The 24,487-nt window shown below is 41.5% G+C and overlaps 3 protein-coding genes across 3 annotated transcripts; 1 reads left to right on the top strand and 2 right to left on the bottom strand.

The window, feature by feature from the left end:
- Nucleotides 1-670: 670 nt before the first annotated feature.
- On the bottom strand, nt 671-5,906 carry zc3hc1 (zinc finger, C3HC-type containing 1). Its single transcript, XM_073480597.1, has 10 exons — nt 5,747-5,906; nt 4,831-4,933; nt 4,545-4,695; nt 4,340-4,423; nt 4,106-4,233; nt 3,762-3,901; nt 2,580-2,841; nt 2,218-2,421; nt 1,774-1,986; nt 671-1,615 (listed from the first exon to the last, which is right to left on the bottom strand). The coding sequence occupies exons 1-10, from the start codon at nt 5,878-5,880 to the stop codon at nt 1,544-1,546; spliced, it is 1,491 nt and encodes a 496-aa protein (XP_073336698.1). The 5' UTR covers nt 5,881-5,906; the 3' UTR covers nt 671-1,543.
- Nucleotides 5,907-7,463: 1,557 nt separating this feature from the next.
- klhdc10 (kelch domain containing 10) lies at nt 7,464-14,212 on the top strand. The gene is made up of 9 exons (XM_073481085.1): nt 7,464-7,701; nt 10,323-10,544; nt 10,643-10,797; nt 10,956-11,104; nt 11,204-11,288; nt 11,583-11,649; nt 11,733-11,780; nt 11,895-12,034; nt 12,734-14,212. The coding sequence occupies exons 1-9, from the start codon at nt 7,611-7,613 to the stop codon at nt 12,941-12,943; spliced, it is 1,167 nt and encodes a 388-aa protein (XP_073337186.1). The 5' UTR covers nt 7,464-7,610; the 3' UTR covers nt 12,944-14,212.
- A 983-nt stretch (nt 14,213-15,195) lies between these two features.
- On the bottom strand, nt 15,196-23,590 carry cax1 (cation/H+ exchanger protein 1). Its single transcript, XM_073480837.1, has 20 exons — nt 23,432-23,590; nt 22,501-22,677; nt 22,261-22,415; nt 21,314-21,422; nt 21,097-21,213; nt 20,944-21,005; nt 20,651-20,833; nt 20,364-20,549; nt 20,171-20,270; nt 19,870-20,011; nt 19,546-19,729; nt 19,351-19,450; nt 19,018-19,136; nt 18,862-18,899; nt 18,627-18,754; nt 18,078-18,217; nt 16,242-16,336; nt 16,068-16,146; nt 15,866-15,974; nt 15,196-15,592 (listed from the first exon to the last, which is right to left on the bottom strand). Exons 1-20 carry the CDS (start codon nt 23,505-23,507, stop codon nt 15,519-15,521), a joined length of 2,373 nt encoding a protein of 790 aa, XP_073336938.1. The 5' UTR covers nt 23,508-23,590; the 3' UTR covers nt 15,196-15,518.
- Between the last annotated feature and the right edge of the window lie 897 nt (nt 23,591-24,487).

Below are 24,487 nucleotides of genomic sequence, written 5' to 3'. Positions count from 1 at the left end.
ATGTCTGGTCACAGCTGACAGTCCTTGAAGGAAAACATTGTCCCAAAGATACAAGCAGTATGACACAGATTTGTGATGTTTTGGGAGGGTTTTAGGGGGCGTAACATAGCTAATCTCTGCTTTCTTTTCTGTTAAATGAACATATCAGTCTCAAGAGTACTCAAAATATTTAGTAAAATAACATACAAATACAAAGGCCTAATCAAGAGAATGTTTACAACCACGTCTAAAAATATACCATTGCTTCAAGCACAGCCTCAGACCTGCTTTTTTCCCTAAATGCCACAAGGCTACCTTTCAATGAAATTGAAAACATTAATTTGTGTAAAACAGACAAATATAAGGAACACAGTGTTTGTGTAACTCTCATCCCTCCCAGCCAAAGAGGCTAACATTCTTTTCAAGCAACAAAATGGCTGCTGGTGAGCGAGGCAACATACTGTATGGCAGCAAATGGAACAGATGAGCTAATAATCCCAAATCACATTCATTTGAAATCAATAAGGAACCTGTCAGTCAGTCACTGTGTATGCTGTAACAGAGGGTACACAAATATTTGCCATACCTGAAAATAATGCATCCCCCTGTATTTACAATAATGTAATTTATTTCTATTTCATCTATTGTTTAGTTTAAATGTCAGAGGAACAAGATGCAAAGTGAAACAAACTTTCAGAAGAGCATTTTATTAAACACTTTTAGGAAATTCCATGGAGATAAAAGCACATGCAGAATAAAGATGACTGAATTATCAATGAAATGTTGTAGGTAGGCAAATAGAAAGTACAGGCATCCTGAATCTAATTCAAAATAGGTTGGAAGTTCATGGCACATGGGTCTACCTGCCTGCAGTAAGCAGAATTTTAGCATTGACTAAATGAAAACAAACATTTAAACACTACCAAAAGGATTGTTCTTTTCAAAGAGAACTCATATCCACAGCAGTACACACACACAAAAATGACTTCCTCACAGTTTTTTTTGCTTGTCTGAGGTTAATGTTTACCACTCCCTCAAATGACTCAACATACATTGAAGGTAAACATTGCCTTTCCAGTGTTAAGCCATTTGGCCCTTTCTCACCATCAGGGACTTCTTGTCTCGTTATTCCACCATCACAATGTCATGAAATACTCCCGAAGGAAACTTCATGTGGGGTTCAAAGTAGGTGCCTTACCTGTGGCCAATTGATATACTGAGATGTATTCTATTACTTGATCACTACTTCTGTAAAAACATGATACAAGGCCTATTATAGGCCCCCCAATGGTTGCACATCCCAATTTTCATGACGTTTTAGCGCCACACAGACATCCTTCACATATGTCGCTTTTCACAGAGAATACACTCATATATTTGCCTAAAGACACAATCAACTTCTTTTCCCTCGAGAAACACTTTGAATGTAAACACGACTTTACGGGATGGCATACATCGATATGATATGACAATCCTGTCATCAGTACTGCGGACTCTGTACCACAAAAAGAGTGCAGGTCAGTTCATCGATTCAGTGTTGTGATGCTGTTTGGATGGAAACAGTCTACTGAGACGGAGAGGATACCTGCCACTGACGGAATATATCAAACACCCTTTTGGACTTGTCACGAGGGCCCTGGGAGGAAAGAGAATAAAGAAATGTCAGATATTGTTTAAATTAAAGCTACATAGCCAAGTGGCATAGCATGTATTGCCATGCATCATGTTCTGGAGGACGTGATGTGGTCTTTTTTTTTTTGTTATAGAATGCAAAGTTCAGAAGTCTTAACTTGCCTGTCCTGGACTGCTTCCTGCTGTATTAGAGTTCTTCTTCATGGGCACGAGGAGGTCGAGAGCAGCCTTCCAGCCCTGCTGATAAAGCGCCACGTCTCTATCCATAAAGGACATAGCCCCTGGATCCACATTCTCTTTTCCCACAGAGATCCAGGGACACCAGTCTCTGTGTTGAGCAAGGGGGTCAAATGCATTCTTATGCAGAAGCTCATCCTGAAAAAAACAGAGAAGTAAGGTCAAAAGAGCAGTTTGGAATAGCCAAATAAAAGTAGGTAATATAAAACCCTTTTTTAACTAATTTAGGATTAGGAACTAGGTTATACAGCCTTGTCTTGATATTGATACAGTATGAAGTGTGAATTGTGATTTTTTTTTCATTATTCTTTGCCAAAATAAAACTGCAAAAAAACTAACTATGAAATCAGCAGTAATGTTAGTTCTTACTGGACCACCAACTGATGAGAGGCACAGGCGTTTAGGAGGGTGTTGCTGGCTGGCAGCGCCTTCAGCTCCAGAGTTGTCCCCTTGTCCTCTACTGCGAGTTGCGGTCCTTTTGCCCCTGGTCAGAGGACTTGGCAGCTCTTCACTGGGGCTTGGTGAGTCTCTGCTTCGGGCACGCAAAGCCACAGGGGAGGAGGTTCCCTCACCCTAAAACACACACAAGAGCAAGGTAAAAAAGCAGCCTGGCACGTCATAGATTTCATTCGCCACTGTTAAACATAAAGTAATTCAGATTAAAAGTGATGTATGCACATATGCAAGCCAATCTTATTTAGCAGGTCAATCTTCATTTGCTTAAAGCTTGCCTGGTCAGTGCGGGTGGAGTCCTGGCTCCTCAGCTTCATGCGACATGGAGTTGTAGGGGTGGGTGAGGCAGAAGCAGGCTGGTCGCCCTGACCCTCATGCGTGGCTGCTAAGGCAGGACCTGTTGCTTGAGCCGATTGGCCTACAGTGTTTGGTTCGCTATCGCCTCCCGTTCCCTCCATCTGGTGGAAGTTCCACAAGCCCACCTTGCGCATGCAGTATGAGCAGGTGAGGATGGGCAGGTTCATGGCGTGCAGAGCTGGGCTAAAATAGAGAAATCCATGGCTCAGACATCCTGATCAGGTAGAAGAGTGCCAATACATTTTGTGCCATGTTTCTTTCAAGTTCCTAAATCACTTTCCCAAATCACTTTCCCTGTCCTTGCATTGTATTTTCTTCCATGTATCCAATACATCAGTGGAGATTTTTTTTGACATGGGAGATTAAAGGCTGATTTATAGTTGCATGTGGGCTCAACGCAGAGTCTATGCTGGAACCTACACAAGTAGCCTATGTCCTTGTCAGCATTTATACATGTGCACTGCGTTGTTGGCGGTGGTGATATAGCAGATTGCCAACTTTACTTTCCCCAATAAACACACTGAACTCTTCGGCTCGCTGCTGTGTCTCTGGGCTATGTAGAGTGGACAGGCCAAGTGTCCGCAGGAGGGGCAGTCACCGAGCTTGGATGGCAAGGCAGTGTTTGCCACCAGGACGCTTGTGGAGGGGCAGCCCACCTTTCAGACAACCGACCTGTGTGCTTTATCTAGAGACGCTCCCCAGAGACGCTCCGACAGCAAAGAGTGGCTCAGCAACAGCCAGAGAGTTTGGTGTGTTAACTAGGGAAACTACAGACCACAATCCCCTGTGTAAGCATTGCTGGCAAGCATTGGAGGACAAGCCGGAAATGCAAGGCCACCAAGCGGACCAATAACAGTTGTTGTCGTCTGTGTGGCTGCGACGTGCAGTCACATTTCTGGGAAGGTGCGCATCAGGCTACAGCGTAGGGCATGCATCTATGCAGAGCTTAGGTCGTATTCAACTTGGAAGCATAAATCAAGCTTAATTTCTGAGTGTGCTTCCTCTAGTTTATGGCAGTATCAATTTATTTATACTAGTTAAATGTCACATAAAAACATTCAAAAGTGTATTGAAGATTCACAACAAAAGGAGTTTTATCTCACCTGGCAGCCCAGCCACAGAGAGAAACAATGCATGCAGCCACCTGGACAGCCAAAGGTTCAGAACATGGAGTCCGTCCCTTTCTTTTTTGTTCTTCCTCGATCAGCTGCAGTATAACACTGACAACATCCTCAGTGAGTGACTGCAAAGAAACAGTAGGCATTATTTAATGTGAACAACAGAAAATGCTTTGTTTTTTTTAATACATCACTTAGACTTGACATTTTTATAATCAAACTATCCTTTAAATAATCTCCTGGAATCATTCTTCCAAGTCCTTTCTGTAATATGACATGGCATTATAGCATTTTTGTCAGTATCTAAACTGACACTTCTCCTGCCTTACCATAGACTTCAGCTGCTCTGGCTTCATGGCTGGCAGCTGCTGTGCAAGGAGACAGGCGCTCTGGAAGCGCTCCAAGAAGGCATTGAGAAGTGCTGATGGTTCACATGCTGGAACCAGCCAGAACCGCTCTGAAATGACATCAACATTCACCTTGACCATCACGTGGATAACACACTGTCTTGTTAAAGACAGTTTTCTTTGTATTTAGATGCAACAGAAAACAGCTGCTTGTACCTGGGCATGGAAAGTCAGGCCAGGGACAAAACTTCTCATGCTGTGTCTGAAGCTGCCTCGATATCTCTGCAATGCGGGATTCATCTATTACAGAAAGAGGGAGAGTTGCGTGACCTTTAATTTTTTGGCAGACTGGCAACATCACCCTAACCTTGCCAGAATAAAGTGTGACTGCCTTTTTCTGTAGTTGAAAAGTTTTGCTCACATTTTTCAAAGTCTATAGTTGGTTGCAGGGATGCACAAAGGAACGCCTGGCAGGTGGAGCACTTGAGCATATCACAGCCAACGTTGATCCAGCCGTATCTGGCGCACATCAGGGGGGACAGTGTGCGGGGCTTGCCTGCCCATTTCAAACAGTGCATTGCTAAGGAAAGTTTCGCTTAGACATAAAACAAGTATCGTCACACTCCTTACAACAATTTATTAGTGATCACATGGTTGCATAATATCGAAAAAAACCCTGATGCCTTGATGCATAAGTAAAAGGATATTGAATAGGATTCCACTCTTGAGAAAAAGGCTTCTTTGTTCGTTGCCTCACAAGGTGCTTGAGTGTTGCTTTTTACCTCCAGAACTTTCAAATCTCCTTTTCCACTGAAATCCACACAGACAGGACAAAAAAAACCCAGATCTTTAACTTCCACACACTTGCTTATTATTTGAATAACATAAAAGATGCAGTTGAGTAAATTCAAGTGTACTGTACACTGTCAGATTCTTTATTTATAGTGTATTAATAACCTTGCACAGCTGGATAGCAATGCTTGGTGCATGCCTGTTTTAATTAAACTACTGATACATGTAGGGGTTTGTTAGTTGGAGATAGGAGTTTTAAGAAAACGACCGCAAAGTAAAAGATATGAACATGCAGTTACCCAACATTACACCTGGATAAAAATGTTACGTAACAACGGAGAGAAAAAAATGGAAAGGTTCCTTTCTTCCTTACTGCTTACCAAAGTCTGCCTCTGATTTTAGTGCACAGTAGAAATTACGAGAAAATGTATTTAACCTGGCCTTCATGGCTGGCCGGCAAGTGGACAATAGTCCAGAAATGAATAGAAAACAAACAGAACATTGTGTTACAGTAAAACTTTGGGTCCCCACCCCCTTTATCTGTAACTGTGCATGCGAGCGATAGCACGACGGCTACCACCACAAACATGTCAGGTAAATGGACTAAATACAAGCACAAGAAATAACAATTGTATGCAAACTCCCGTTCCTGGCCTAACTTACACAGCCCTTTATCTGTGGAGACATGTGCCTCTTTGAATTACGCTGAGTGAAGGCGGCTAAAGAAGCAGAGCCGCCAAGCTAAGTGGCTAACCAAACTAGCTAATGTCAACTTGTTTCTTCGGCCCCTTTAAATCAAACAGATAACGCGAGATTGTTCCGAAAATGCACCTGTTGGCTCCGATATTTGTTGAAGACACTCCATCATTTAGCAGTTCGCGAACTTTCTCTGGAGATGCAATTGAAGACTTTTGGTGATTTGAATTGCCGAGACGATCCCCACGACTGCCGCCGTGAGTCGCCATGATCGACTCTGAAGTTCCCCGGAAAATAAACCCTGAAACAAATCGTTCCGCTTTCCAGGACCCCGAACAGTGCTGAGCACCACCTCCACCAAACATGCCTGGTACTTCACTGTCAACCCCGTTTTAATTTTAAATATCTGTTAGGACATATCTTGCTGTATTTATCAAGTAAGAATTATCAATCACAAGAGAGAACAGGGGTATAAAATGCTTAGAAATTAGTTTAGTGTCTGTACAGATTTAGTATATTCCTTTAGAATAAGCTGCCTCTCTTTAAATTTATGCACATTAAGTCGTCCATTTTGATTCTCCAGCAGGGAGGTGAAATACCTCAATTTAAAGCACCTAAATCCAACAGCACAATGTAAGAGATATTCAGATTCTTTAAATATACTGTAAGTAGTAATGTGAAATAACTCAATCATAAGTCCTGCATCCAAAGTCTTTAAAAATGCAAAAATCAATTTCCTAATTCCTGCTCCCTTTACTCTCCTGTCTCCCCTGCCTCACCCCTTTTGGGGTTTACTGATAAAATGGAGGAGCTGATTAGAAAGGCTGGCTGATAAGTGCAATTCTTTGGTAAATGTACTCAGCAGGGCCGGATTTACCTGTTAGGGGGCCCCAGGGCAAAAATGAACAGTGGTCCCCCTTTGCCCTGTTAGTAATCCAGGCTTAGTTACATCCTATCACTGCTGGCATTTATCAGTAGAGCAGTTTCAGAGCACCAGTCGACCTTTTGGCCAGCGAAAAATATTCATTAAAACAAAATACACTCACAAATATAAATAAACAGCCAACCTCTTTGAGTGGCTTTTAGTACAGAAAGACATTTTAGGTGACCAAAATGTAACAATTGACTTTTGAGAACTGGAAACACATTGTGAAAGAGTCATAATGCTTAAACAAAAATACACTCAACACCCCAAAATGTTCACAGCTACCAAAAGTACACAGTGCAATGTGTACAGATTGCTGATTGACAGTTCACTGTGGTAGCAATTTATCAATCACAACTTTTCCCCGCCCTAAAACATATTTTAGTTTATCATCTATTTTACTCTAAATGGGACCATAATTTACTAAATGAACATCACGCTGTGTTAAAGAGGACTTGAAACGAGCAATTGAGACCTTAAACTCATTAGGAAAATGTTTACTGAGGAAATAAATCAAGTGGTAAGTAGGGTAATTTTCTCATAGACTTCTATACAATTAGACTTCTTTTCGCAACCAGTGCCATCGCATGCCCTGCTTTCCATTGGAAAGAATGCAGGCTTAAGGCACAAAGACTACTAGACTACATCCACTTCAATTATACAGTCTATGGTCCCAAACCCAACCCTAATCCAATATGGACACTGAGGTCATTGGGACTATTTCTATTTTTATCTATTGAGTTATTTTTTATTATAATTATTTGTTGACTTCAATCCACTTCCAATACATCCCCCCTTCATACGCTCCTCAACACACACACACACACACACACACACACACACACACACACACACACACACACACACACACACACACACACACACACACAGCCCTAATAACAAGCCTTCTGATTGGCTGAGCGTCTTACGGTCCGTAAGACGCTCAGCCAACGTTTGTGAATGGCTTCAAAGTGACTGAGCTGTGGGGTGATTTATAATGTTTTATCAGCACTTTAGCAGATGTTGTTTTTATTTGATGTGACATCCTTCAGGAGTGGATTGTAACCGGAGAAGATGTCGGACGCTGAAGGTGCTCGCAGCACGGACCAGCTGAATAAATTCGAGAAACTGACAGGCAGGCCGCCGCACGATGAGATGTTAGCAGGTCGGTCAACAACATTAGCAAGACATGCTAACGACAGGTTTTAACTCAACGTTGCCACATTTTGCAGTTTAATAAATACTTTGTGACTGATATCTGCTGTTCCACGGACAATGTTAGCTTTGTTAAGAATTTAAACTGTGCCCTTATTGGTGACATTGCTAAACGTAGCGTTCAAGCTAGCATCAGGCAATTCAGCTTGTTTATCTTTTAACAGCTTGTTGGCAATGATATTCAAGATGTTATGTATTGTTAAGTGAAAAGTGGCTGTCGTGTTCTTCCACCTTTTTGTAAAATCATGTTTTTTAGCTGTACAGCCAACATAGTATATGGCCTGACACAAAATCATTAATTAATAGGTTTTGCTGACTTGCAAACACCTTACTGCCAATGTTGATGCTGTGTTTTTAAGAGATTCAGGGCTGCAAACTGCATAATTCCCTTTCAATCAATTTAAATTATAGGCGTATTAAAAAATTGTATAAATAACCTTAAATTGCTGTTCACAGTACCCGATAGATGGATATGATTGAGGTGATCCATCATGTGTGGAAAAAGCCAGGAAGGATTGACTCCTCTTTGTTTTCTAACATTTCTGACATTGTATTAGATTGTAATGTTGTGTCAAACCTTCAGTACAGATCATTTTGCTGGTCTATTTTCACTTTTGTGTATCACAGATACAGTCTTACAGCACCTGGGGCCCTGCAATATAATGGTACACAGTCCAACTCAGGTCCCTCTGACTCATATTGACATCCAGTTGCAAAAATATCCAATGACGTAGATGAGACCATAGACAATTGCAAAACAAGATTATTTAGCTTTTTTATGATACTCAGTGCCAGAACTAGGCACTTACCATGCTAGCTACTGTAGGTAGTGCTTTCATATTATTGTTTGCCATTTAACTGACACCATAATTACTCCTAATTGGTTTCATATTTTATTAAATGCACTGACATTTCTAATAAATGCTTAAAGAGACCGGAGGCCGATTCCTCTAAGAGCCCAAATGCATGCTGTGAGATGTTATTAAAGTTTTTACAGCATTTTTTTTATTACAGATCAGGAGGAATAGTTGATGAAGAATGATTTGAGAAACAGACATGTTTTGTGCACTCTTACAACCTTTCTTCTGTTCATGTTTCAGCCATGATGGTGGAGGTCTGGGCCCATCTCACATGTCAGTAGCAAACTTCAAGCATGTAGTCATGTGTAGCTTTCTGAACACACTTTAAGCTGTTGCGCTTCCAAGTTTTGATAACATTAAGCTCTTGTTCCTCTTGAGTTTGAATGCACTTATCGAAAGAATTTTAGACCAAAGCATCTGCCTTATGGACATAATGTAATAATAGAGGCAACTGGACTGAATTAGGCCCGTGAATCGTGTGATTCCGAACTATTTGATTAGGTTTGGGACGATAATACAAAACAGCCAAACTAATGAATTTGCTTATTCGTGTTGTGTTTTCTGGCATCTTCTTACAAACCATGATTATTAAAAATGTATTGTTTGGCTGGAACATTAGTGTTGAGTCGTAGGTAGGCCTCAGGTCTATTTTTAGAACATTAGATGAGGTACGTTATTAGATTCGGCTTAATGTGCTCTGTATTTTGTCATCATGCGCCTTCTAATCCCTCAGGCTGAGCATTATTTGAAATTATGTTTTATTTTCTGCTATTTGCTGAGCTTCCTTATAAAACTGTGAGCTTTGCAGATAATGCCTCTGTGAATGTCTGATCCTGTATTTTAGCTACAGCACTACATGAATAGGCTCATACCCTCTCTGCTTTAGTGTCAGAGTGCCATTTATTTTAAACTGCACTACATAGTCCATTCACAGTATAATGAGGAGGAAATGCCCGTAGCTTGAGTATCAGTGACGGTTTTTACAGCTCATTGTCTCCTAGTAGATGCATTACGTTGAGTCTCAACACAATGCACAGAAATGCCATCGTAGTGAACTGGATTTGCTACTACTGCAGTGCCATTATTAAGCTTCTGATTCCATACATCTTGTTCTCACTATGTGTTTGACCAGTTTTATTTTAATTATATAACTTCTACACAAGGTGTTCACACAGCCGCCTCTCAACAAGGATATATTGTGGTTTTATTTTTTATGTTGCCCAAAGGTTTCCTCTCGCAGTGAGTTCATGCAGGGAAACTTGTGAGTCAGAATTTCTCAATTTTGTGAATGTGACCGTGAACGTGTTCGTTTTCATGGTTTAGCCTTTGTGACCCATAGACGAGCATTAACGCTTTCTGTCAGGGCATGCTGGGATATCTTTTAGCATTTCTAGGTAGAGGAAGAATAAAAAAAAAAATACATAAATGAGTTGAAGCAGTGAATTAGCATGATTACACCATGTGATGACTCCATGTTGATCAAAGCAGATGGATTTTAGGCCCTAAAATGGATGAATGTGCTCCTTTCTTATGACCAGTCAAATGTTATAATAAATGCAACCAGTAGTATTTAGTTATCTTAAACTGAGTGTTTAATTTTGACGAACTTTCTGTGTGTGATTATTATCAGTCCAGTCTTGGACCTGTCTGATATCTCTGTTACCATGCTCCTCCTCTCCTCACCCTGTGAAACTTTCTCCTCCCTCTCCAGCTCATCGTACTCCCCCCGCCCGCAGTGGGCATCGCTGTGTCGCAGACAACACTAACCTGTATGTGTTCGGAGGGTACAACCCTGACTACGACGAGTCAGGAGGCTCAGAGAATGAAGACTATCCACTGTTCAGGGAGCTTTGGAGGTACCACTTTGCCACGGGCTGCTGGCAGCAGATTCGGACAGAGGGCTATATGCCCACAGAGCTGGCGTCTATGTCAGGTAAAACATCATATCTAATAGTTCACTCTGAATGCACTCAATAATATTTCATTGTTGTTTAGTGTGTGAAAAATGCGTTTGTCGCTGTGTTTCTTCAGCTGTTTTGCACGGAAACAACCTCCTGGTGTTCGGTGGCACTGGGATCCCCTTTGGTGAGAATAACGGCAATGACGTACACGTTTGTAACGTGAAGTACAAGCGATGGTCGCTGCTCAACTGTCGGGGGAAGAAGCCCAACAGAATCTACGGACAGGTAACCTCATAAAATCAGTATACTGTAGAAATATTGTAGAAACTAAAAGAAAGTTTTTCCAAATCCAGTTGGATACAGTGGATATACAAACTTGTAAACTCTGATTTTTTTTTTTTTAATGCTGCTACATACTATGCTTTCATATCTTTTTCCTTCAGGCAATGGTAATTATAAACGGTTTCCTGTACGTGTTCGGAGGGACAACGGGCTACATCTACAGCACAGACCTGCACAGGCTGGACCTGACTACCAGGGAGTGGATCCACCTCAAGCCCAACAACCCTCCTGACGACCTGCCTGAGGAACGGTACGTCTTTGTAACGCCTGGATGTGATACAAGCTAGGGATCTTTTCATTGTCATAAAACTTCTTTGACATGGCTGCTTGTTGTGTTTGTGTATCACAGGTACAGGCATGAAATAGCACATGACGGACAGAGGATTTACATTCTGGGAGGAGGAACTTCCTGGACATCTTACCCTCTGGACAAGGTACTGCACCACGCGTGGTAGACTCAACACACATTTTTAAATTGCCACCGCAACCCTTAATCAACTTCCAGTTTAATTTGTATGACAGCTAAAGCAAAATGTGGTCTACATATGGTATTTTTCCTGTCTTTCTTTTAAAGAGAACAGTGATTTTACAAATACAGTAGAGTGGTATAAACACCATCTACTCTTATTACAGTTTTGTTTTGTACACAAGCCAAATCCATCTTAGAAATCAATCACTGCACTAAACACTCACTTAGACTCGCAGTAAATGTTGTCTCTTTTTAACAGATACATGCTTACAATCTGGAGACCAATTCCTGGGAGGAGATTACAACTAAACCTCATGACAAAATAGGTCTGCAGTCTGCACTTCATTATTAACTAAGCCAGTTTAGCTGTCATTCAAACTATTCTAACATGTCACTAACATTTGAACAGGGTATCCTGCTCCTAGGAGGTGCCATAGCTGTGTACAAATTCGAAATGGTGAGCAGCCAGTATCACCTGACTAAAAGTCATACTCCTGTTGTTAAATCTTCAGCGTGAAGTAACTCCCTGCCAGCTACATGAACAGTGTCTGATTGTTTTTCTCCGTTGTAGATGTATTTATCTGTGGAGGCTACAACGGGGAGTTGATATTAGCTGATCTGTGGAAGATCAACCTGCAGACGTTTCAGTGGAGTAAACTACCAGCACTGATGCCTGAGCCGGCCTACTTCCACTGTGCTGCTGTCACCCCAGTGAGTACCACACTTTCTGGTAACTCTATGTATATACATTTAATTCATTGGAATATCAACTCTTTTAATGGTACTGGGGTTTCATGTCAGTGGGAACATTCTTCCTGTACACAAAGTTGGTAATCTAGTCACCTAATGTAACCCATGAAATTTGTATCTATGGCGGGGCAAAGTCCCTATATTTTGGTGGAGAATGAGTCGGAAACATCTAGCCTGTATCTTTCCGTACCACAATGATATCACCGTGTTGGTGACCAGGGATGGAGTTCCACTTGGACTATATTATATATACAATTCACTTATTATTTTCTTGCTGCTCGGTTAGGTCTTTTTCCCCCGAGTTCCCTGAAAAGTGCTGTAATAACTTTGTAGATTCCATTTCCATTCAGTTGATTTGTGCCTGATAGAAGTCCTCGTGAGTGGTACTAATCTACTCCTCCTGTCTCATTTTAAAGTGTGAAAATCTCTCAAACCAACAGCTTTAGGTGTTTGTTGATTTTACACATTTGCCAAACAAACATCAGTTTGCTGTGGGCGTCCATTTATATTGGGAGGCCAGAAATACCAATTCTCAGCTATCTGCTTCTGACATGCATTGGATTGCAGGGTTAAAATCTGAAGCCCCAGTTGATTTTTGTATTAAACTCTCTACTGTGTATAAAATGTATATCTTTCTCTTTTTGCTCACTCCGTCCAAAGGCTGGCTGCATGTACATCCACGGGGGCGTTGTGAACATCCATGAGAACAAGAGAACTGGCTCTCTGTTTAAGATCTGGCTGGCTGTGCCCAGCCTGCTTGAGCTATGCTGGGAGAAGCTCCTCAAGGCCTTTCCCCACCTGACTTCACTCCCCACCATGCAGCTGCTCAACCTGGGCCTCACACAAGAACTCATTGAACGCTTGAAATAGGCCCCGCACAGTGGAGGACGGACGAATGAATGGATGGGACGGGCTGGGCTGGACTGGGAGGAGACGACAGAGCACAGGAATTAATTTGCAGCGAAATTCTCGGGAAAATGCCCTCTCCCTCCCCCGCCTAACGTAGCCCCGCCTTAAAACCAAAAACAATGGGATGCCTTTTTCTTTTCGTTTGTTCTTCTTTCCTGCAGTTTCAGTGATGATAGAGAAAATAAATGTGGAATGTTTTATGGATTTTACTCAACTCCCCCTGCCACCACCGTTCCTTACATGATGCCTTTGTGTCAAGCTACTCATCCTCCAAACTGTGACAGCCGGAAATCCTTTATTTTGCCATGTCATGCTTTCAAAGACTGTCCTCTCTCTTTTTTTTTCTTCTTTTTTAAAAAATTTGCCTTCTAGTACTTTTAAGAATTCTGTGCAAAGGAAGAATGCATGTGTATTTATTTGAAGGACTAAATCTGTTTTTCTGGAGGTATTCTCATCAACTAGTATTGCTGTTTGCACACTTTGTCTTGAGTATTTGTGGACATTTACTTTTTTTTTAATAGATCCTCTTAACTATCATTTATGTCTAAAAAGTGGAAGAAAGATGTTTTTTTGCCAAATGAACATGCCAGTGTCCTTGCACATTTTAGCCAATTAAATTCGAATCTCATATGTAATATTCATTACATGCATTACTACTGACATGCTGTAGTGTTTTAGATTTTCTTTTTAAAATGTTTTTGCAACCCTCCAAGCAGCCTTTTTTTTTTCACCCAATGGTATCAAAATCAACTCACAATCACCCGGATTTTCATCAAGTTAGCCTTGCGTAATTTTGCGAGACTAAAAGCAGACATGGTGTTCAGTGTTCAGTTTCAGTTTTTTTTACTGTATGAATGGAAGCAGGTGTCTGCTTTTCTGTTTTTTTTTAATTGCTTGGAGGTAAAAACATTTAAAAAGTTATGGTATGCCTTTAAAATGGTCATGAGTAATACATTATTTTTGGCTAAAACATGCATGAACACTGTATACTCTTCAAAAGGGTTCCATGTCTGAACACTTGTAGTTCCTGTATTTTCCATTATACAGTATGTTATGTTACAGCCTCATCTGCAAAAAAAAAGTCAAAGGAAGGTGGGTGTCTTCAAAATGATTCAATTTCCATCCTGTTTGCTTGCATTTCTAAACCAAACCATGCAACACATCACTGTGAATTTGGTGCTCTTTAAAGTTAATTTAAAATGCTTTTATTCGAATAAAGACTTAATTCTGTTCAGACTTTTACTCACTCTCTGTCGATATGGAAAATGTTTTGCACAGGGAGTCGCTTCAGTAGTAGCAGGCTTACACGAACACTGGTTTATACTGCAGTGCCTTTTTCAAACTTTTAATGAGGTTGAAATTTAACAAATACAGGCAGTATAAGATCTTTGCATGTTTAATCGAAGGGTTCATGTTGACAATTGTTTTTTTCCAAGTAGGTGAACCATTTTCAGCAAGCCATTATGTATGATCACTCAGCATTTCAGTGGCAAAAACAGCAGTTTTATACCTTGTTTCGAGGACGCAGGAGCTTTGTATTTTGCTCCTGGTAAAGGCCAGGCAGAGTGGACTTCAGGACAGGATGCAACATGTTTAGCCTTGTGGGTATTATCCTGAAAAGCACTTCATTCAACATGTCAAATCAATGTGTTCAATACAGTTCATGTTTTATCTATGAATTAACTTGATGCCAAATGACGTTGCATCTTAAACGTAGTGGGAATATGACAAGGAATGAGGGTTCAATTGAGACCCATGATGGGACGTTGCTCCATGGTTTGATCCGCCTGCCCCGTTCTTTCTGTTCTGCATAACTCTGCATGATGTCATACCCTGCTTTTTATATTAACATCATTAAACCTTTACTTTGGGACATAGATTTAAAGGTGACCACTAAAATGTTGTACAGTAGGCTTGTGTAAAATGTTGTATTGGAGTACTGTCAATAAAAGTGTTCTGTAAATAGTTTTTCTGTTCCACCCATGTCCTTTGCTTTACTAATAACTAGCATGACACATAATTAAAGCAAAATGTTTTATTTTAGGCTATTTTTGCATGAGCTGCTGTTTCCCCTTCTATTCAAAGTACATGACAACTTGCATGCCATGTTTCCTGTTAGTTGAGCATACTAATGTGTGTAAAATGTGTATATTTCTCAAAAGAAATCACATGATTTTAAACACAAAAGGTACAGGTACTGAAGCACTGGTAGAAGACGTTTTACAAATTGATGCATTTATTATATCTAGTAGAAACCACATATTACAATGATTTAGAAACAACAAATAAATGTACATTTTCTGTAAATGCAAAAGAAACAAATCAAAAGTCACAGGTTCTCATGACATCCAGAACTGGGAAAATGCCACCGTCCCATATTGACAAAAGCAGACAGCTATTCACTTACACAACCCAACTCTTTTTCCATCTTTTGTGCCACTGAACAAACACCACTGGTAGATGAATGCTTTATTTTTTATTTTTTATAGTGGCATAACATTTTGGAGCCTTTGGAGGAATTTTCTTGGCAAGCAGATCAACAAGAACGTGGAGAAGGAGCGAAGAAGTAAAGGGCCAGAAGGATGAGGTAGACCACCACGAGAGCAGTGCCTGCAAACAGAACAAGAGTTCATTAAAATGTACTTTTTTTAAAAAACAACACTATGTAACTTTCTGCAGAAAGATAGTTGATTGTTAAGTGTCTATCCATCCATCCATCCATCATCTGTAATGCCAGGTTGTGGAGGGCTGGAGTCGATCTGAGCTAACACTGGGGCTGATGTCGGAACGAGAATCAACAATCAACTATCTTACTCCAGAAGTTTCATAGTGTTGCTTTTTTCTAAATTGTCCATTTCTTATGTAGGGAAATCTTGGCATTACCCTGAAAGTAGTCACATTTTCCATCCATGAAGATGTAGTTGACCAGAATGACACTGAAAATGCTGGACCAGAGATGAATGTCACTGAACACGAGCACAAACCCAACATCCTGGGGGAGAAAACGGTTCAGACCAAGTCATGATTCAAAACTATTGCACTGTGTAAATAAATCTATTAATAAATACAAAAACTGGGCACTTACATAGAAGGCGTTGAAGAGTATGAGCAGTGGGATCTGTATCATGCAGACCTGCACAGCAATGCAGCTGCCCACTTCAAGGCTGGAGACAAAAAAAAAATTAGATACTGTAAACTTCCTTGGAAAAATTCAGGCAGTAACTAAAAATTATACCAAGACAGCAGAGTGTACTCGTACCTCAGGCTGATATTGTTCTGCACTGCAAACAGGACCCCATTGACGATCTCAGGAAGCTCCGGCACCATGGCCAACAATGTGACACCGATGAAGTACTGCACCAAGCACAGGGAATCATTCTCTTTATATCTAAACACATCATCAGGTACATCGAGGCTGCATTAAAACCTACATTCCTTTTTAACCCGTTTTGAAACCAGACAGTTGGATTCAGTTTATCAAAAAAGGTACTCCAGGTTGTGGTTTGGCTTGAATTAGAGGTTGTCATCTTCTGCTATACAGTCAAACCAACCAAGACCAATGACATTTGGATTATAAAATACATTTTCCCATCCTCTTTATCAGTGGTGGAGTAAATTTTTTGGTACTTGTACTTTATCTGAGTCTTTCCATTTTATCCAACTTTGTATTACTTACTACATTTCAGAGGAACATAGATTACCACATTTATCTGACAGCTTAAGTTACTTTCCAGATTATAAATACAACATCTAACCAACTACTAATCATGATGTATTAGTGTGGACGAAGCCTCCCTTTGGTACTTTTACACTTTTGTACTTTTACTTCAGTAAAACTTTAAATGCAGGACTTTTACCGGTATTTTTAAACTGTGGTATTGCTACCGATATTTTTAAACATGGGCCCTATATTTATTTTTTTGGTGCGTTAATGATTCATACTGACCAAAAGGTTTGTAATCGGTTCAGCAGATTGCCTCAGCTGGCAACTGTCAAAGTTACGTCCACTAAAAGCGCTTGTTTTGCTACCGACAGGCTGGGGTTGTTATTCTAAGTATCTGACAACATTATGGACTTGATTCTTACAGAGATATACCTTTGTTTTTTAAAATAACAGGATCTGTTTTGTGACCAAACACACAAGGCTCGTTCAAGGAGAAGTCTAGTTCTGACATCTTGTGAGATTGTTGAGTTGGTGCAGGAAGAAACGGTGGGTTAGGGATAGCCAAAAAAATCTGTCTGGAGCCACAGAACATATTTGTGTCTTATAATGAAAGTAACACAGCTTAAAAAGTCTAAATTAGCCTATCAAGATTACTTATGCTTATGAGGTAATTGAACTTTGCATTTCCATTTCAATGTTGCCATGTTTTGGTGCATTTATGAAATAAAAGAACTAGCCCACAATAAATAGGAATAGAGTAGCAATACAGAACTATATATGTAGGCCTACTCAAGTCCTCCCTGTGTTTTTGAAAATGTACAATTTGTAAGTAGCCTCCCTTGGTAATAAATAAAACATAACGGCTGCCTAAGTCCATTTCAGTGTGAGTTAATCCTTCTTTTATCCTCAGCCACATATAGCAATTAACCCTCAGGCTCGAGCATAAAGCACAATGTTATTAGCTCAGGATCATTCAATTAATCACAATTTGCAGTTACAGGGTGTTGCCTCATCATGACAATAAAAGAGAAAATATTTATTTCCATGTAAAATGTCAAAGCCACAGGGAGCCAATGCAGATGGGCATAAGAGCTGCAGGTTGCAGACCCCTGACCTAAAGGCACTGCTAGCAAGAATTTATCTCCAAACTCATGGCTGAATATTTAACTGATTTTGACAATCTAGATGAGGCAACACCTGTAACTGCAAAACTTGTGAGATTACAGAGCAAAACTTCTTGAACCAGACAAAAATGTCTCTCTCTCTGTAGGAATCATTTCTGTAATGCTGCGCCTCTGAGTGGCAAAAACAAACACTTTGACAGTCATAGGATTACACTGCATCCGTGTCGCAGCTGCCAGCCGAGGTGATCTACTGGTCTGGGTACTTCTTCCACCACTGTTCTTTATAGGTTTGAAGCATTTTGAATACCTGGGAGATGGAGGAATCGGTCAGCAAGGGCTCGAGGTTCTCCGTGCTGAGGTCAGCGCAGCAGGCCATCAACACTGTGGCAACAATCAGCACTGCAAGAGCCCTCCAGCGGGACCAGTGGACCACATGATGATGACCTCCTGGGAACAGACACACTATAAGCCTTTGAAGTTTAACATTTATGACTTACCTCACTGTTGACAAGCTTTTTTCTGCTTTCACATGCATCCAATCGAGTCCAAAGTCAGAACTTTCTCCGTTTTTTTAGGGACCTCACCCTCACATGCTGAAGGGTTTCGACATGCACAGGCACAACTTTGCCTCACATCCACAAACAGGTTAATATAGCAGGCAACATGCAGTCCGTGCATTGCAGTGTCACGTTCCTTCACCCAAAAGATTACATGCGTGCAACCCACACACCTGTTGCAACCACCTGGCTGGTGGAAACAATGCTGGCATTAATACACGAGTTGTCTGCAAGGAGTTGGCCAGTGGTGGCCTCACCAGTGGGCCGGGATGTGCTGGGGCCCGCTTGTGCGTACTGACCGTGTGCGTGGCCCCCTTGGCCATCGCTGATATGGATATCATAGATGTGGGAGTGGGTCTTCAGAGTGAAGATGAGGCCGATCAGGTACGCAGCAGGCAGCAGCACAGAGATTGTGTACACCAGAGGCCTGAAAAACATTTTTTTAATTAAAAAAATGTTTAAACACCATTGAGTTGATTACTTTGAAAAACTGCAGCTAATTAAGATAAATCTGTGTGTAGCACCGGGACTTACTCGATTTGGGACAGAATGAAATGTGCGTCAGTTTGACTCTGTCAAAAAAATGAAGGTGAAAATTAAAATCAATCATTTTTAAAAGACTTTTTTGTGTTCTCAATCTTTCCAAATGGTCAAGTCATACTGTATGAAGCGATAAGTGAAGCAGCCCACCGAGTCGTAGTGACAATCCTTGCAGACGAAGGGTACACTGCCATTGCCTGGAACGTTGGAGCAGCTTTCGCACACCAGATTACCGAAGGTCTTTGAGAAGAGCGTTGGAGCAAACACACCTGGGGACGACATTCACAACACGAGGGACAAGTTCAGTTTTATGAATCTGTCGGTGGAGGACAGCAGTGGTCCAAATTTGGAGAATTGTCCCGAAGGCCTTCCTGAGATACATTGTTCACAAGAATGGGACAGACAACCCCAAAACATAAATCCTCTGGCTAAGGCTGCTGTGGAGGCATACAAATAACTTACACGTGCATCTTCCATACATACCTCCAATGGAGATGAAGAGCAAAGCTGAACTCACTCCGGCTGAACGACTGTTGAATCGCTGCTCTCTGTGTTTAATGCCCCCGATGATCATACAGATACCCTGTGCAGTTGAACACAGACAGACAGCAAGAGGTTAGTGCGTGCAAACTTCATAGAAAGAATCATAATGCTGCATGTTCCCATTTTTCCCCTCACAGGTATGAACAGTATACAGCCGAGCAAGGTCCCTGTGAGTGCTGCTTTGACGATCTCTTCATAACATTTGGTGCCAGCGTTGTGTCCTCGCAGCAGTGCTGTGATGTAGAAGGTCATCTCTGTGATGGAGCCAAACGTGGCGTTCACCACCGCTCCCACTGCAAAGTTACTCTGGGCAGAAATGCTGTGGGAACAAAACAACAGTTCAATGTACTCTACATCAGAGTTCATGAGGACTTTACTGCAGCCTCAGTCTGTCCCTTCATTCACATTCATCTACCGGCCAGGCAACGGATGAAAATGTTTTAAAAAACAAGGCATTACCTGGCTATACCCATGCCAATGAAATACGACAGAGGAATGATGGAGGTGATGGCCGTGGCAAACTTGGTCTCTGGGCTGAAGTAAACGTGTTTATGGTCAACATAGCCAATAATCAAAGTGATTATTACCAGGGGAAGAAGGTCTGGAGGGAGCAGAGACTTAAGGAGAACAAATGGATGGCACCTTCCTCAAAAATCATAACTGACTGTGTTCTTTTCAAGTCGTAGCTTTCTTTCCTCTTGGCGTTTATTCGTACGAGCCAAGTAAGACGAATTCAATCCAACAACCCACAAAAGGATACTCAGAGCAAAAATGCTGATTCCTTGGACGGTGTATTTGTAGTAATACACATTGAAAGCTTGATAACAGCATAAGATGACTCTGCCCTCGCACACATACGTCTGCACAGAAAAACACAGAAAAACAAATCAGTTACATGTGGTGGTATGTGGCCATGCTTTTTGTTTGTTGTGCTAAGGTTTTGGAGAGTGCACCTTTTCCAGTCTGTGAATCTGAACATCCTCTGGTGCCATGAGAAGGACGGTGGTCATTGTGCGAGCATTCATCTTGGCTACAGGTATAGTGAAGACCAGCAGCCAGGAGAGCACACAGGCAAGGCAGTGGACCACAACCAGGACAGGGTAACCCAGTAACAACCAAAGAAAAGTACTGATGCGACACTGCAGAGAAGGATAAAGAATACTTATCATTCATAATATTTATATAAACGCTGCAAAATTTTCCTTGCTTAATCTGATTCAGGTCATTCTGACTGTGTTACCCAGTGATGTGGAGTTTTTCTAGCTGCATGTTCTGGGACAGGGATCTCAACAGGGGCCGGGGAGGACATCAGGAGGGGTGCGGCATCCCTGGTATGGTCCTTATTGTCTTCACCGACACTCTCTTCAGGAATGACCTCGATCTTTGGAGGCCTCCCAATGGGTCTCCTAACTACATCACCGGCCTAAAGAATGCAGAGATGACAACAGGATAAGATGAATAATGACTTGCGGATACCATTTAAAAGAACATGTTGCAGCTATCGAGAATTAAAGATACTGTATATCATGTTACCTTTTCTAACGATTTCCCAAATGGCCAAATAAAGTACCACGCCATCTTTAAGCAAAGTTTGCCTAAAAAAAGGAAAGTGAAAGACAGCATTGTGTTCCACATTCAGGCAAAACTTTACTGTGAGTGATACTGTGAGTTTAAAAAGATACAAACCATAAGGGATGCCAAAGATTGTCAGACACATTACAGGACAAATGAGGAGGTAGATTAAAGATATCCACCATCCGAATGAAATTACATAAACTACATTCCCCAAAGTCAACACCGAGCCTGAAAGAGAGGAGAAATCACAAACGCAGGTTATTGTTTTACTGTAAGTATTAAAGACCTCTTTAACTTCATTTAAGTAAAAATGATTTTAAAAAAAGACCTTCTCGAGGCTTCACAAGTGTAAGATCAGAGTAGAGCTCCTTGATGAGGTCTGATTGGTCTTCAATGGGCCTCTCCGTAACACTGGCCTTCCACTTCCTGAAGCCAAACTGGAAAAAAATAGAGTGAATGATATGTTGTACAAAGATACAGTGCTAAATAGCAAAGCCCCAGTGACTTTTACCATGACAACTTTGAGGTAATAGTGCTAAATGTAGTCCGTGTTAAACATCTGCAGCATAATTTAAAAGAAACGGCAAGAAAAAAGCGGGAAAATAACCTTCATGCCTCCCATTCTAGGTCTCTTTCCCACAGTTTTTAGACCCAATTTGAACCTGAGAGCGAGTTAAAGGGACAGTTCACCAAGTTTTTGAGATATCGGCCACCTTTTCTTGAATATAATGCAAGTAGACAGCACCCGGCTTGTGGTGCTCAAGGTGCCACAGCGATGTCTCTTTCCAGAAAACATGACCTGGTTACTCAAGATAATCTGCAGGCCTTGTAGTGAGCAGTTTCGGTATTGCCATGCTGAGATAAACATGCATCTATTCACAGGGCCGTAGCCAGGATTTTAGACATACTGAGGTCGTGGGTCCTACCCTTGCTCGGGGGGTTCAGGGCCCCTCATATTAAAACAATCAAGATGGATAAAAAGTAGTATGGGTAAGAGAATAAATATGTATTTTGGATTAATGGGTGAACTGTCCCTTTAAGCTTCATTGTATTTTCTTGACTTTGGCTTAGACTGACTTTTGGCGCTTTGCTTGACAGGCAACACCTTCTCTTTCCTGCCACACACACAATGTTTAATGAATAATTCTTGCCAGAATCAGTAGGCTTGCTAACCTGAAAGAAGTCTTGCATTGCTCCCACATTCAAATTTTCTCCCAATGCCTGGGTACTGATTAGGCACAGTGGAGTATTTGGAGTTCAAGTGTCATGACCCACCTTGTAGTTGTTGGCCTCCCTGTGTGCCTCCACCTCATTCTCAGCTCTGATTGTTGTCTTTGTGCTGGCGTCATGCCAACCCTCTTCTCCAAACCGTGACGGAGTAGACCGGGCACCTCGTGTCGGAGTGGACCGGGCTGAGGTGCCGTGTCCTCCTGTGCAGGTGACAACTTTGAGAAAACTTCCACACAGCGGGGAAAGAAAAAAACACATGTGGCATCAACTTAATGTCTCACTCACCTCTGTGGACGGTGAGGAAACATTTCGGTGTGTAGTGGCAGATGTGGTGGGAGGAAGCCTCTGGGGGGGGCGACTCCACTGCGCCCAGCTCTGGATGCTGGGGGCCAACGCCGAGCCAATCATTTTGGGACTGTCGCCGTGGTAACTGGTGATGCTGATCAGGATCTACGTACCTCTCTGAGTGGGGAGATATCATGCAGAACAGTACATCAAGTAGAGATACACTGAATGACTGGGGGGTTTCGTTACATTAGAGGTGTCGAGGTTGACTGATACCCAGGACCAACGCCCTCTGGCTGTCCCATGCACAAGTGTGTGACTAACAAAAACCTCATGAGCGTCATGCATGCTGTCCCCTCTGCCACGACTGATCCATTATCAATGCATTGCGACACAGATGGATAAGAAGACCTAGCAGACTGAGATATGCTTTGAAATTAAGAATAAAGGCATGCTCGTTAAAGTCCATATGCATATGATGTTGCACATGGGGCTCTGACTCCCCACTCCATTGTAACTGTCACTCCATATGTGTGATAAAAATGTAAAGTAAAAGATTTAATGGTGCATTGGAGAGATTTTGAAGGAACAATCAATGCCTGCTCATGTTTGCTGTCTGAAACTGATGAGAGAAGCCACCAAACTAACATGCTACAACATAAAGTGGCGTTTGGAAGTTAGGAAATGACTTTTAAAGAATTCTTCTTAGAATAAAAAAACCTGACAGCCAAACAGGAAACTGATTTTCAAACTTAAGCTGTGATTGGAGGAAAGTTTGGCAGCACAGGTGACTTTGATGGACGCGTTTGACACGAGGTAAATTTAACAACAAGCGATGAAAAAAAAAAACCCCACACACACCAAATAAAAAGATAAGTTTTCTTAACAGAGTTAAGTGTAAGTGGAGGTCATGACGATTGTTTGGTCTCACCTGAAGAGTCAGCAGCGGATCTCCTCCGCAGGTTCTCCACATCACCTGGCATCAGCGAGGACTTCTTGTGCGACATTTTGTCTGTTTGCTCCCAAAGAGACGCTGCTGTCTCATCTGTGCGCCTCTTTATGAAGTCTGCCGTGTTCTCACTGCTGGCTGTCCGACTCCATACAAAGACAGAGAGGGAGGGCAGGAGGAGGAGGAGGAGGAGGAGGGTACATACAGACACTGCTGGGTGTAGAGTTTGAAATATCCAACATTAGCGCCCCCCAGTGGTAGAATCAGGGAGGATTACAATGAGAGTGATCCAGTTGCACATGATGCCCAAGCTTTGGCCCCAGTTTATGCCTTGCCTTTACTTCCATTAGTCTCCATATAGCCTAAGTCACAGCTAACCATCCGTCTGAGATGTTTTTTGCGGAAGCAGAAAACATTATAATTACCACATTAAAATCCTTAAAGTATTACCTTCTTCTTCTCCCTTGTCAAAGAGAAAATCCAGATTGTATGAGTAAGGAAATATTTTTCCTGCTGGACTCGAGATGTCTGCTACATCCCTGTAAAATCAATTCTCAGTGTTTCTGCACTGCGGCCTTCAAGTTTCCATGTCACACTTATAATATTAATATATTAATACTAATATTAATGTTGGACCAGGATTGCTGGTCCAATATTATTAAAACAAAACAGAAAAAAACAAACAACAAACATAAAAAGGCTCCATAAAGCTTTTCCTGCATAATCCAGGTCTCCAGAAGCTCCCAGATTGATTTGAAAAGATGTTATTTACACCCTTAATGCACGGTTGAGCTTGTGCATGCTTTAAGCTTAGTAGCAACAGTGAAGATTTTGGTTTTAAAAAGGGGTACAAATAGTGTCCATAGAGTTGGATTAAAACAAGTCCCCATCTACTTCAGTTGTTTAGGAGAATGATGTAATGCCGTTGTGCTGCGAAGCTCCAGAAATGTTTTATGCACGACGATACTTCACCTAACTAACTTTCCATCAGCATGTGGGTGAGTAGATGACTACATTTTCGTTTTTCTGTGAACTCTG

Source organism: Pagrus major, chromosome 14 (genome assembly GCF_040436345.1).
Source record: "Pagrus major chromosome 14, Pma_NU_1.0".
Classification (NCBI taxonomy): Eukaryota; Metazoa; Chordata; class Actinopteri; order Spariformes; family Sparidae; genus Pagrus; species Pagrus major.
The sequence above is the reverse complement of the archived record's forward strand: the minus strand, read 5'-3'. Positions and strand labels throughout refer to the sequence as shown.

Bases quoted from the DNA above. Each gene is read 5' to 3' on its own strand.
- zc3hc1 (XM_073480597.1), bottom strand. From the start codon at position 5,880: ATGGCGACTCACGGCGGCAGTCGTGGGGATCGTCTCGGCAATTCAAAT. The intron at 4,696-4,830 runs ATATCCTTTTAC...TTAGCAATGCAC, and splicing joins CAAGAGTGGAATCCTATTCA to TGTTTGAAATGGGCAGGCAA. The intron at 3,902-4,105 runs GTAAGGCAGGAG...GTTTCTTTGCAG, and splicing joins CAGAGCAGCTGAAGTCTATG to TCACTCACTGAGGATGTTGT.
- klhdc10 (XM_073481085.1), top strand. From the start codon at position 7,611: ATGTCGGACGCTGAAGGTGCTCGCAGCACGGACCAGCTGAATAAATTC. The intron at 7,702-10,322 runs GTCGGTCAACAA...CTCCCTCTCCAG, and splicing joins GCACGATGAGATGTTAGCAG to CTCATCGTACTCCCCCCGCC. The intron at 10,798-10,955 runs GTAACCTCATAA...TTTTTCCTTCAG, and splicing joins CCAACAGAATCTACGGACAG to GCAATGGTAATTATAAACGG.
- cax1 (XM_073480837.1), bottom strand. From the start codon at position 23,507: ATGTCGCACAAGAAGTCCTCGCTGATGCCAGGTGATGTGGAGAACCTG. The intron at 21,423-22,260 runs GTGGGTCATGAC...ATTTTTTTCCAG, and splicing joins GGGAGGCCAACAACTACAAG to TTTGGCTTCAGGAAGTGGAA. The intron at 20,834-20,943 runs GTAACATGATAT...TGCATTCTTTAG, and splicing joins TTGGGAAATCGTTAGAAAAG to GCCGGTGATGTAGTTAGGAG.